Here is a 13,308-nt window from a genome sequence, read left to right as displayed (position 1 = left end):
GGCATCCCATATGGTCCCCTGAGCACTGCCAGGAGTGATCCCTGAGTGCAGAGCCAGGAGTGATCCCTGAGTATCACAGGACTCCCGCCCCCCCCCCCCAAGGAGCCGAGCCCCTCCCTCTGCAGGAGTCTCTTTCCTGCCCCATCCTGTGCGTGTAAATGAGGGGAGTGCGACCCTGGGAGCCGTCCTTTCCCTCCCCCATCTCTGCCGACACACTCTCAAACCCCTGAGCTTCAGACCGACGCCCAGGCAAGGATCCTGAGCCCAGACGTCCCCCCTGAGCTCCAGGGCCCCAGCCCCGATTCTCATGTCCCAGGGGTCCTACTCAGAGGCCCAGCCTGGGAACTTTCCAACACTGACCTTCATCTGCTTTTGAGATTTTTTAGTGGTGTGTGTGTGTGTGTGTGTGTGTGTGTGTGTGTGTGTGTGTGATGATTATTTAAAAATAAACTGTAATAGAGACAATTAAAAATCATCCCAGGGGACTAGAGCGATAGTACAGTGGGGAGGGCATTTGCCTTGCATGCAGCTGACCCAGGTTAGATTCCCAGCAACCCATATGGTCCCCTGAGCACCACCAGGGGTAATTCCTGAGTGTCACTGGGTGTGACCCAAAAAGAAAAAAAAAATCATCTCAAAAGTCCCACACAATGGGCTGGAGCGATAGCACAGCGGGGAGGGTGTTTGCCTTGCATGTGGCCCACCCGGGTTCGATTCCCAGCATCCCATATGGTCCCCTGAGCACCGCCCAGGAGTAATTCCTGAGTGCAGAGAAAGGAGTAACCCCTGTGCATCGCCAGGTGTGACCCAAAAAGAAAAAAAAATCAAAAGTCCCACACTTTAGGGGCCGGAAAGATAGTACTGCAGGTAGGGTGCTTGCCTTGCATGCAGCTGACCTAGGTCTGATCCCCAGCACCCCACATGGTCCCCCGAGTCAGGAGGAGTGATCCCTAAGCACAGAGCGAGGAGAGAGCCCTGAGCACAGCTGAGTGTGGCCCCAAACCCAAACAAACCCACAGTAGTGAGAGCAAGTTAACGTTTTTTGGAATAACCTACACACCGGTGCATGCAAGAGGAAAGAGAAACCTCCTTTCGCCAAGACGGAGACCCTATCACATGTCTGGTCTTGAAAGCAAACCACCTCGCTTAATTTTTTTTTTTTTTTTGCTTTTTTTTGGGTCACACCCGGTGATGCTCAGGGGTTACTCCTGGCTCTGCACTCAGGAATCACCCCTGGCGGTGCTCGGGGGACCATATGGGATGCTGGGAATCGAACCTGGGTCGGCCGTGTGCAAGGCAAACACCCTACCCGCTGTGCTATTGCTCCAGCCCCCTTGCTTAATTTTGATCAGGCTAAACAGGAGAACTACTAGGTGATCAGAGTCATCTTCAACTCCACTCCAGAAAAATGTGCCTCTGGTTGGCCCGCTCTGTGTGGGCCCTCTTTGTTTTGCTTGTGGGCCACACTCGGCGGTTCTGGTGGGAGTGGGAAGGGACAAAGGGGGGGCCCTCTTAGCCCCTGCGGGTGGAACCAGCCCTCTGCAGGCAAAGGTGCTATCACCCAGCCCCCGGAAAAAAGTGTTGCTGTTTTTTTGTAAACATATACTTCTAAACCATCTCTTTAAGATCTGTCACTGTCACTGTCATCCCGTTGCTCATTGATTCTTTCGAGCGGGCACCAGTAACGTCTCTCATTGAGAGACTTATTGTTACTGTTTTTGGCATATCCAATATGCACGAGTAGTTTGCCAGGCTCTGCCACGCGGGCTCGATACTCTCGGTAGCTTGCCGGGCTCTCTGAGAGCGGCGGAGGAATTGAACTTCGGTCGGCCGTGTGAAAGGCGAACGCCCAACCGCTAGTAATTACATTACACATGCTATTTGTGTATATATGTGTGTGTACACAGAGAGCAAAGAACAGGAAGTCTTTTTACCTACATAGGTCAACATGTTTTGTTGACAAAAGCAGTGCTCAGGAGCCACTCCCAGTGGAAGGCAGGAGCCCCGCATGCAAAACAAGCTCACCAGCCCTGGATACCTGAGCCCTGAGCACAGCTGAGTGTGGCCCCCAAACCCAAACAAACCCACAGTAGCAATAGCAAGTTAACGTTTTTTGGAATAACCTACACACCGGAGCGTGCAAGAGGAAAGAGAAACATCCTTTTCCTCCCGGCCCTACATATTTCAACTTTATACACTCACCACTGGCTGTGAAAAGGACAAAGCAATTATCTTCACGCTACATCCAATTCCCCCCGCCTTTCCATTTCTGTCACCTAGGGTCAAGGCTCCTCTTGCCTTTGATACCTTCTTTTTTTTTTTTTGGTTTTTGGGTCACACCCGGCGATGCACAGGGGTTCCTCCTGGCTCTGCACTCAGGAATTACCCCTGGTGGTGCTCAGGGGACCATATGGGATGCTGGGAATCGAACCCGGGTCGGCCGTGTGTAAGGCAAACGCCCTCCCCGCTGTGCTATCGCTCCAGCCCCTTGTCTTTGGTACCTTCCACTCACTTGTCCTGTTCCTCTACCAACTACAGGTGAGGTGATCGGTACTTATCCCTTGCCTTCTGACTTCACTTGAGAGAAAAAAGAAGTAAATGATCACTACTCAGAGACAACCCTAAGAATTCCACTAAAAATCTTCTAGAAATAATTAACCAGCAAAGCAAAGCATCAGGCTATAAAATACAATACCAGAAAAAAAAAACCCAAAAAACAAATAAACAAAAAAACCCTACTGTGTCACTACACACAAATAATGAGCCGGAGAGAAAGTCACCAGACGACTTCACTGAAAACAGTGGCCCCCAAATTGGGTACCGGGGAACCGAACCATCCAAAGGCCTCGGCCTTGAAAACTCAAATCACCGGGTGGCTGGAGGTTTGATGAGGGGCCTGGGAGGCTGAGCTTGGGCCGACAGCGCTGAGGGTGACCCAGGCCACCCCCCCCACCAGTGCTCGTGAGGTTCCGCCTGTGCAGTTCACAAAGGTCACTGGCAGCACGAACTGTTTCCCAGCTGTGCAGATGGACGAGAGCTCGAAGCCCGAGGCAGGTGTCCTGTCCACAGGCCTGGAGTCTGGCTCGTTCGGAGCTAAGTGGGGGAGCGGCTGCTGGTGAGCACGGGAATTCTTTGGGGGGTGACGAGAATGTTCTGGAACGCAGCACTGAGGATGATGTTACCGGCCTGTGACTCGGTGACCTGTACACTTGAAACAGGAGCACTGGGTGGTATGTGAGTGACACACCAGCAATACCGTGGTTCTGGCCGGGGTGGGCCTGGGGGCCAAGCCTGACAGTGCTCGGGGCTGAGTCCTGGCTTTGTGCTCAGGGATCATTCCTGGCAGCGCCCGGGGAAATCAAATGCAGTGCCAAGGAGAGAGCCCAGGCTGGCAAGGCGAGCGCTCCACCTGCTGTCCTGCCCGCCTGGCCCTCAGTAACGCTGTAGCTTATAAAACAGAACTCTGCTCAGCAGAGAGAGAGAGAGACAGAGAGAGAGGGGGGGGAGAGGGAAAGAGAGAGACAGGGAGAGAGAGGAGAGAGAGGGAGAGAGAAAGGGAGAGAGAGAGGGAGAGAGAGGGAGAGAGAGAGGAAGAGAGAGAGGAGAGAGGGAGGGAGAGAGAGAGGAGAGAGGGAGGGAGAGAGAGGGAGAGAGAGAGGAAGAGAGAGAGGAGAGAGGAGGGAGAGAGAGAGCGCGCCACTTCACGGCTGGCGGCAGGCCGACTAAAGCTGCACCCACCCGCCTGCACCCAGCAAACCAGCAAAGCGACTTTTCCATCAAGCTGGCGGCGACTTGACCGCGCTGGCCGCAGAGGCAGCTGCTGACCGCCCGCCACCCCCAGACGCACGGCGGAGGAACCAGGCCTGTGGCGCAAAGACGCGGCCGGGGATCCTGCCCCCCCCGAGGCCGGGCACCAGCGCGCCCCAGGGAAGGCGCTGTAGCATCATGTACGACCAGTGTCAGCCCCCACCCCCACACCCCGCCCAGCCCCCTCGGACCCAGGGAGAAGGCGCACGGGGTGACAATCAGCCACAGGCCGATGGGAAGCTCTGACATAACCTGGAGTGAAAAACAAACCAACAAACCAAATGTTGAGAGGCCCACAGATGCAAAACCTCTTAGTGCCGTGAGATAATACTGAGGGCAGAGACATGAGGAATGTGGCTCTCAGTTCCCCCGGGTTTTTCTCTGCGGGGTCTCACAGAGACGTCGGCCTGCGGGCCCCTCTGTGCAATGCAGGTCCCAGGCCAGAGCCGGCCCAAGGGGAATCGGCTCCTGGACTTTCTCGAAGGAAGTACTGACGCAGACGCACGGCAGAGGGCAGAGGGCAGAGGACGGGGAGCTGGGTGCGCGCATAGGGAGCGCGTGGCTCTGCCTCCTGCGGGCTCCCGTTATGGGGGGTGGGGGGGCGGGAGGGGCAACGCAGTGGGTGGCGAGGCCCTTGGAGCCCACCTGCTCCTCTCAGCAGCCGGCCCAGATCCTTCCCAAGGACAGCGGGCTTGCATTCCAGGCATGCAGTACCCTTGGTCTCACCGAGTGCCGAACCCAACACCCCAGCCACGTTGTCGTCACCCAGGCGCGACTGCAGGAGGGGCCATGGGCACCGGCGACCACATCCGCCAAGGGCAGGGGACAGGGGCTGGACCCTAAAGCATCAGGGCAGCAGCCACTTCCCCAGACTGCAGTCAGCGACGGGTCTGGACGGCAGTGGAGCGGGGAAAGGCGCTGGGCCTGCGCACAGGCGGCCCGGGGGTCCATCCTGAGCCCCACAAGAATGAACAAGGAAGCTTGAGCGCAAAAGAAAAAAATTTTTTTTTAAAGTCCAGGGGAAGCCAGTGGTTGTGCCACCTCCTTTGGCACGCAGATAAACCTCTCCTCTAAAGCAGGGTGACGAGAATCGACCATCAGCAGAAGGTCAAGTTCCAGCCTGGCCCCCTGCATCTGCTCAAGAAGCCACGGGCCGGGGAGCGCCAGCAGAATCCCGTCTGCCAAAAGGGAGGCTCGGATTATGCCCCTCCAGGATGAGGTCATCTCCACCCCTCCACCCACCCCCACCCCCGGACCACGGCCAGACCCCCAGGGTGCGGGAATTACTCCCTGCTGGCACCGGGCCACTGTTATCGGCGGATAACCAAATCCCGACCCGACTGTTGTGTCCCTCCCCATTCTACCTGCTCTAACCCAGCCGGCTTGACTCGGTGACCAGCTAGGCGCACGTGTCGGGGGCACCTGTCCTTCCCGCTGAGAGAGAACAGCCACTCCCAGGGGAGACGTCTCCTGGGGGCCACGGGGGAGCCCGAACGCCTGCTCGGCCCAAGAGGCTTCTGAGCCCGTGCCCCGGGACCACCATCCATCTGGGGGGCAGGAGGGAGGCTCCAGGGCCGTGGTGGGCAGAAGACTCGGACAGCGACAGTCCACGGAGGCCGGCAGCAGGCGGGGCCCACTGAGGACACGCGGTCACCAGGCACAGCGTGGCCCCGTCAGCTTCCGCACAAACAAAGACAAGAGTTCTGAGTTCTGAGACGCCCTTCCACAGCGGGGGCGGGGCGACAAGCAGAGCGACCAGGGCACTTGCCTTGCATGTGGCCGACCCGGGGTTCAATCCCCGACACCCCATCCGGTCCCCCGAGCCGACCAGGAAGTGACCCTTTGAGCACAGCTGATTCCCAACCCCCCCAAAATTAGTTGCTCTACAGAGTTCTCTGGACTGGAGCGAGAGCACAGCGGGTAGGGCGTTTGCCTTGCATGTGGCCGACCCGGGTTCGATTCCTCCGCCCCTCTTGGAGAGCCCGGCAAGCTACTGAAAATATCCCACCTGCACGGCAAAGACTGGCAAGCTCCCTGTGGCATATTCGATATGTCAAAACCAGTAACAACAAGTCTCACAATGGAGACGTTACTGGCACCCGCCTGAGCAAATCAATGAACAATGGGACGACAGTGCTACAGTGCTACAAAGTTCTCAAACCAGCGTCAGGGGACAGCGAAGTAAGGCTGTGTCCCAGCACCCTGTAGGGTCCCCAGAGCCCCGCCAGGAGTGATCCCAGAGTTCAGAGCCAGGAGTCAGCCCTGAGCACCACTGGGTGTGGCCCCAATTCTCCAACACGCCCCACCCTCACCCCTAATCTTTCTAGTCTCCCCAATAAGATGGTGCGCTGCTTTCTAGACTTTTATCTCAATACCAGGAATTTCTAAAATTAGAAAAGCTTCCACGGCCTGGTGCCACAGGGACAGCTAAGAACCAGACCAACGGTCACTGCATGCCGGACGCTGGCCAGGGGCTGTGCGGCCACCCGCCCCCCGTCCTCCTCCACCCACTGCTGCTTTACATGGGGGGGTCCCGAGGCAGCACAGGGAGGAGAAACAACTTGCCTGATGCCGCAAAGCTGGTGAACGACAGTGAGTGATTTTTCAGATGCTAAACCAAGTTCCTTTCCTGAGAGAAGGTCGTGGGGCGTTCTCCTCTGCTTACACTATTCAGTCTGCTATGCACAGGGCTAGCCCAGGTTCGATCCCCAGCATCCCACGTGATCCCCCAAGCACTGTCAGGAATAATCCCTGGGTGATTCCCGAGCGCAGAGCCAGGAGTAACCTCTGAGCATCGCTCGGTATGACCTGCCCCCGCTTCCAAAACAACAGCAACAAAGACTGCAGTGGTGACGAGGGAATTAAAAAACAACCAAAACCAGAAGCAGAGGCAGCCCTGCTAATCAGCCACGGCGCGGAGACGTGGAACAGATGACCCTCCTTCCTCCCGGCCATAGAGGGCTGGACAACAGCCACCAGAGAGGCACAGACACACGAACAAACAAAACTAGCAAGGGCCTCAAGTGGCGAGGGCTCTGGGGGTCAATGAGGGCGGCTTGGGGGACGGGGAGGGTGGAGGGGGACATAAACGTCTCCAGGGCCCAAGGAAGCAGACCGTGAAAATAATGGGGATTTTTGAAAGCAGGCCACACAACCATTTCATCACCAATTCTGAAGAACAGAGTGAAAAATAAATAAAAATACAGGCAAAGAAAAGTACCATGCAAAGAAGCTACTTTTGGGGGGGGGTAGGGGGGCCACACCCAGTTTGCACAGGGGTTACTCCTGGCTCTGCACTCAGGAATCACTCCTGGTGGCACTCAGGGGACCATATGGGATGCTGGGAATCGAACCCGGGTCGGCTGTGTGCAAGGCAAATGCCCTACCCACTGTGCTATCGCTCCAGCCCCAAAAGTGACCTTTAATGGCAGCATTCTGCCCGGACATTTGGGCAGGAGAACCGAGCATCGCCCTTAGTTCCCAGACCCCCGAGCCTTGGCTAATGCCCAATGGAGTTCAAGGGCGCTGGGGCTTCTCTGCCCTCTTCGAAGGCCCGTGCTCACCGCTGTCCCAGGAGGCAGTGCTGAGCCTGGAAACACGGTGACGCACAAACCTTGGGGTGCAGTGCCCCCCTGCCAGACTGGGGGCGCCCCTCCCAGCCCACAGGGAAACAGAGGCCCCCTTAGCAGGCAATGGGGAACAAGACGAGTGGCCTTTAGGGTCACACAAGATTCCTAATGATTCTTTTCTTTATTTTGGGGGGGATGGGTTGTTGTTTTCACTGTTGCTGTGGTTTGGTCTAGGGGCCACACCCAGCAGTGCTCAGGGCTTACTCCTGGCTCTGTGCTCAGGGATCACTCCTGGCAGGACTCGGGGGGGGGGGGCACACATGATGCCGTGGATAGAGCCGGGCTCAGCTGTGTGTAAGGCAAGCGCCTGCTCCACTGTGCCATGATCCCAGCCCCAATTTTTAATCATTTCAGACACTCACAGGCTGCATCTCTGGGGGCGGGAGGGAGAGGTCGGGGAGGGTGCCAGGCAGTGCCAGGAGGGGCAGAGACTGCCAGGGCCGACCATTCCCGCAAACATCAGCGGCGCTGACCGAGAAATCGAGCTGCCAAGCGCCTTTATTTACAAGGACCGTTTCCAGGGAACCCCCGCGAGTGAGCCGGCTTGTTCTGCCCCTTTTGCAGATGGGAAGATCGAGGCTGAGACAGGAAGGAACTCTGCCAAGAGGAGCTGGGGTGGAAGACATAGCTCCGGGGGTTATGAGCACTTGCCTGGTTCCAACCCGAGAAGAGCTTCCCGCTCAAAAAAAAAGGAAAGAAAAAGACAGGAGTCCCAGTCAGAGCCGAGCTGCCCCGGCCTGCCCGGCCCCGTCTGGCCTCTGACTTCCTCTGCCCCAGACAGGCCCTTGCTTGGCACCTCGGGCACTCGAGAACCCGGGGCGCTGGGCCCACTGCTAAGGGACCCACTGCTAAGGGACCCACTGCTAAGGGGCCGACTCCTAGTGATGGGCGCGGAGGGAAGACACAGGTGGATTCGGCCACTTCTGCTTGGAAAGATAGAAAATGCCTCCCTGTGTGCCCCGCCCAGGCGGGCTTCGGGGGCGTCCCGGGCACGGGGCGGGGGGGCTCACTCACCCGCTCTATCTCCTGCAGGTACAGCAGCGCGATGTCGCCCGCCTTCTCGTAGCAGGTGATGACGTCCTGCTCCCGGTCCACGTGGAGGTTGCTGGTCGACGAGGAAACCGGCAGCTTCTCGAGGCAAAGTCCTAGGGCGGCAAAGAGACCCGGGCTGAGCGGCGGCTCCCGCAGCTCCCGGTGTCCGGTCCGGTCCTGCCACGGGGAGGAGGCGCCACCGGCAAACGGCAGATTCTCTCCCGCGCCCGCCCTCTGGACCCAGGGAACGGGAAGGGCAAGAACGAGAGGCGGGAGGGAGATGCAGGGCCGGGCGTGGCTCAGGAGGTCAGGCAGACGCCTCGCGTGAGGGAGGCTCTGAGTCGGGTCGGGGGCCCCAGCAGGAGTGGCCCTCAAGCACCACACACAATAACAACACAGGTCACGGTCACAGTTCATCCCGTTGTTCATCGATTTGCTTGAGCGGGCACCAGTAACGTCTCCATTGTGAGACTTGTTGTTACTGTTTTTGGCATATCGAATACGCCACGGGGAGCTTGCCAGGCTCTGCCGTGCGGGCGAGATACTCTCGGTAGCTTGCCGGGCTCTCCGAGAGGGACGGAGGAATAACACACGTAATAATAATAATAATAATAATAATAATAACAACAACAACAACAACAACAACAACAGTAATAATACATGTGCCCTGTCCACTTCAGCACTTCCGCGAGGTCACCCAGGAGTTAAGGGACAGACTCACCTTGGCTGCAGACTCCTCAGGCCAGTCCTGGCTCCATCCCTAGCACCCCATATTGTTCCCTGAGCATGGCCAGGTGTGACCCCCAAGGAGAAACGCGCGTTGCACTGCGAACACCCTTTGCCTCTGACGCCCAGCCGGAGAAGCTCGGACATTTCCCTGAGGCCTCGTTCAGACCTAACGGGGTCTCCTGTCCAGGTGCCCCGAGGGCTCCAAGGAGCTTTGACATCCTTGCCGTGCCACTGCCCAAATCCTCTGAGATGGTGGGGGAGCAGCCTTGCGCCCCTATGCATGGCTAAGCCTCCCCCCCTCCACCCCGGGCGGGTGCCACCCCAGTCTCCAAGTGACACCCCCTGCCCATTGCCCTCCCCCTTTGGTGACCAGAAGAGTCCCACAGAATCTACGGTTATACTTTCTGAGTCGTTTCTCTGAGCACAGCCACCTCCCGTGCACCCCCCAGCTGTCCCCCCCCCTCAACCCCTGTTATCAGTAAGGGCAGGATTTCATTCTCTTGAACAGCTGAGGGTGCAGGGTGGCTCAGGGGGACAGCACCGGCTTTGCAGGGATGCGGGCATGGGTTCCGTCCCTGGCAGCACCCCTCATGCTGAGTACAACCTGGGTACCACTCACTAGGCTCCCCTGACCAACCAACCGTGTCCAGACTCAAGCGTGTGGCCACAAGTGAGCACGCAACCAAGTGTGTGTGAGCCCGGATTATTGCAACAGCGGCAGCAAAGAGGGAACACACTGCTGTGTCGTATTCCGGAGAGTATATAACACGCACATACGCAAACTCACACACACACACAAACTCACACATACACATACACACACACAGAGTCATCAGGAAATGGGCATTTTAAAGATTGGGGAGGGAAGGGGGTTGCCACACCAGGCTGTACTCAGGGCTGACTCCTGGCTCCGTGCTTAGGGGTCACTCCTGGTGGTGCCAGGGCTCCAACTGGAGGCTGGCGTGTGCCAGGCAAGTGCCTCATCCCCTGCCTACCTCTCCAGTCTGTTTTAAAGACGTGTTAGGGCAAAGCTAGACTCACGGCATGAAACTAGCTAGCAGACACCTTTCGTGCCACACTGGGCGCTACATCACGGCCACTCATGGGCCACTGTTCTCCAGACGTCCCTGTCCTCGGGGAGCCATGAGAAGTCCACGGACCACCCCTTCACTCCGGGCTAAGGTGACGCTTGGGGGGCTCTTGCCTGCAGAGAAGAGGGAATCCCTTCCCTGCCAACAGAGCTCACAAGGCCAGGCTGGAAGCCTGCACAGCGCAGAGACCAGGAATGCTAACGGGCTGCTGCTGCGTCCAGCACTGACCCCGTCCCTGAGGGGGCGCCCAGAGGGGAGCTCCAGCCCCTTCGCACAGTCCGACGTCCCACACGACTCTACCATGAGTCCAATGGCTGCCACCAGAAGAGAGAGGTCACAGCACCCCAGCACCTGCGAGGGACCCGGGGGCCCAGGGCATCCTTTGGGGAAGGGGAGTCTTGTCCAGGCGGTCCTGAGGGCAGGCACTCCAGGACTGCCCCCGGACCACCGGGAACAAGAGGGTGACGTGGACAGCCCAGCTCTGGGGGCTCAAAGGCCACTGCTGGGTCACAGAAGAGACCTCTCAGCGACTTTGCTGCTTTTGTTGAGGTCAAAATGGGCACGAACAGATCGACTGTTTCCATTGGCCCGTGATGATGTGTTTCACTCTTTTTCTTTTTTTTTAATCAATTTAACTGCTCTTCCTGGAGCCGGGCAGTCACATCCACAAACTGCCTCTGGCACCATGTAAGCCCATTAATGGCCATGAGCCAGAGACTCACAAATAAATCTCAGAAGAGAGCAACAAGCTGCAAAGTCACCATCCAGTTAAACATTTAACTCCAGCTGCATCACCCTATTTAAAATTTTAGAATTCCTGGGGGCTGGAGCGATAGCGCAGCGGGTAGGGCGTTCGCCTTGCACGTGGCCAACCCGGGTTCGATTCTTCCGCCCCTCTCAGAGAGCCCGGCAAGCTACCAAGAGTATCCCGCCCGCACGGCAGAACCTGGCAAGCTACCCATGGCATATTCGATATGCCAAAAAACAGTAACGACAAGTCTCACAATGGAGACGTTACTGGTGCCCACTTGAGCAAATCGATAAGCAACGGGATGACAGTGACAGTGGCAGTGATACAGAATTCCTGGAGCGTGCAGCCGCATTCATGGCTGTGCAACATCTCATACTCTACACAACTGATGGGCCAGGAGTAGCACACCACACCGGTTGGGTGTAGAGTAGAAGGCAACTGATCTCAATTGATCTCGATTTAAAAAAAATTATATAAATGCATATAAATATATTAGCACACAAGGCTCAACCCGTAACAACATGTTAATAATCTCTTATACAAGAGCTTGATGGCTCCAGGGAGAAATAAAACAGTCTTTATGTCTTCTTTTTAAGAAAAAAATTTTTTGTCCTTTTTAGCAAATTATTCATAACAAGCAATCATCATCATCATCATCATCATCATCATCATCATCATCATCATCATCATCCCGCTGATCAATGAATTTCTCAAGCGGTCTCAGTAACATCTCCATTTGTCCTAGCCCTGAGATTTTAGAAGCCTCTCTTTACTCGTCCTACAACGATGCCACAATACAACATAAATTATTTAGGACCTGCTACTGGGGTAGGCTTGGGTGGTGATTGGGAAGATTCAAAATAATGGTGGTGGAAAGGTGCAATGGGGGCGAGGTTGGTGTTGGAGTACTGACTGCATCAGTACTCTAAATTATGTTGAATAACTTTATAACAATAGAATAAAATTTTTATCAACTCAAGCCCATGGCTTATAGGGAAGTTTGTGTGCAGTTCTAGGAGTTCTGACAAAAGCTTCCCATCATGGGGGCTGGAGTGATAGCACAGCGGGTAGGGCACTTGCCTTGCACGCGGCCAACCCGGGTTCGATTCCCAGCATCCCATATGGTCCCCTGAGCTGTGAATCACTGCCAGGAGCAATTCCTGAGTGCAGAGCCAGGAGTAATAACCCCTGAACATCGCCGGGTGTGACCCAAAAAAATTTTTTTTAAAAAGTTTCACATCATGGATCCACCATGAATGCATCACGAGAAGAGGACTGTCTGCAAATCCCACCTGCACAGACTCGGGCCTGCTCCTGTTATTAACTGATGACAGCTAAATAGTGTTCTGTTAATTCATGAACCCACAGGAAAGCAACATGGTTACCCCCCAATCTACCAACTTGGTTGCTTCCAAGTTTGGGCAATTGAGAATAAAATTACTATAAACATCTGTGTTTGGCGGCTGCTCTTGCGGCCGCACAACATCTTATGCATTCACAACAAACACTACAAAATAAATTATGTAGCATCTGACTAATTGGCAGATTTGAGTGGTGGCAGGAAAATTCAAAATAATGGTGGTAGGAAGGTATAACGGTGGTGGGACCGGTGTCGAAATATTGAATGTAACTCATTATTATGAAAAACTTTATGAAAATGAAATTTTTAAAAATCTGTGTTGGTTTTATAGTATGACCACAGTTTTTAACCTAATTGAATAAATAACACAATTGGCATATTGTCTAACAAGAATGTGTTTGCAAATAAAATAAATAGCTAAATATATTTTATTTACAAATAGTCTTGCAAGAGTATGTTTGGGTATGTTTGGAAATGGCTCAAAGGACTAGCGTGCATGCTTTGCATATGAGTGACCCAGGTGTGATCCCTGATACCACATGGTGCCCTGAGCACCCTGGAAACACAACACCAGTAGGTGTGACCCCCACAAAAAAAGAATATTATGTTTGACTTTATAAGAAACCATGGAACTGTCTTCCCAACTGACATTATCAACTTGCATTCCCACTAACAATGAATGAATGTCTGTTGTTCATCATCCTTGCCAGCACATGGTATTATCAGGTTTTTGAGCTTTCAGCCACCCTAATTGGTACACTGTGTTACCTCATTATACACAATTTACCATTCTCTAAAGCCAGAGAAGCTGAGCATCTTTTCTCTGTGTCTTTTCAGTTTTAACTAATATTGATTTATTTTGGTTTTTAACACTATCAATAATGGTTTCTCATGGACATAATTCCAAAT

General features: G+C 55.0%; 1 protein-coding gene across 6 annotated transcripts in view; it reads right to left on the bottom strand.

Moving 5' to 3' along the window:
* TTC7B (tetratricopeptide repeat domain 7B) overlaps positions 1-13,308 on the bottom strand; it is a 184,837-nt gene that overhangs the window by 131,867 nt on the left and 39,662 nt on the right. For all 6 annotated transcript variants that reach the window (XM_055129801.1, XM_055129806.1, XM_055129803.1 and 3 more), the window contains one exon: positions 8,451-8,581. In XM_055129801.1, coding sequence (XP_054985776.1) covers positions 8,451-8,581 — 131 coding nt within the window. The remainder of the gene's footprint in view (positions 1-8,450; positions 8,582-13,308) is intronic.

The sequence above is a fragment of the Sorex araneus genome, chromosome 3, assembly GCF_027595985.1.
Source record: "Sorex araneus isolate mSorAra2 chromosome 3, mSorAra2.pri, whole genome shotgun sequence".
In the NCBI taxonomy this organism is placed as follows: Eukaryota; Metazoa; Chordata; class Mammalia; order Eulipotyphla; family Soricidae; genus Sorex; species Sorex araneus.
The sequence above is the reverse complement of the archived record's forward strand: the minus strand, read 5'-3'. Positions and strand labels throughout refer to the sequence as shown.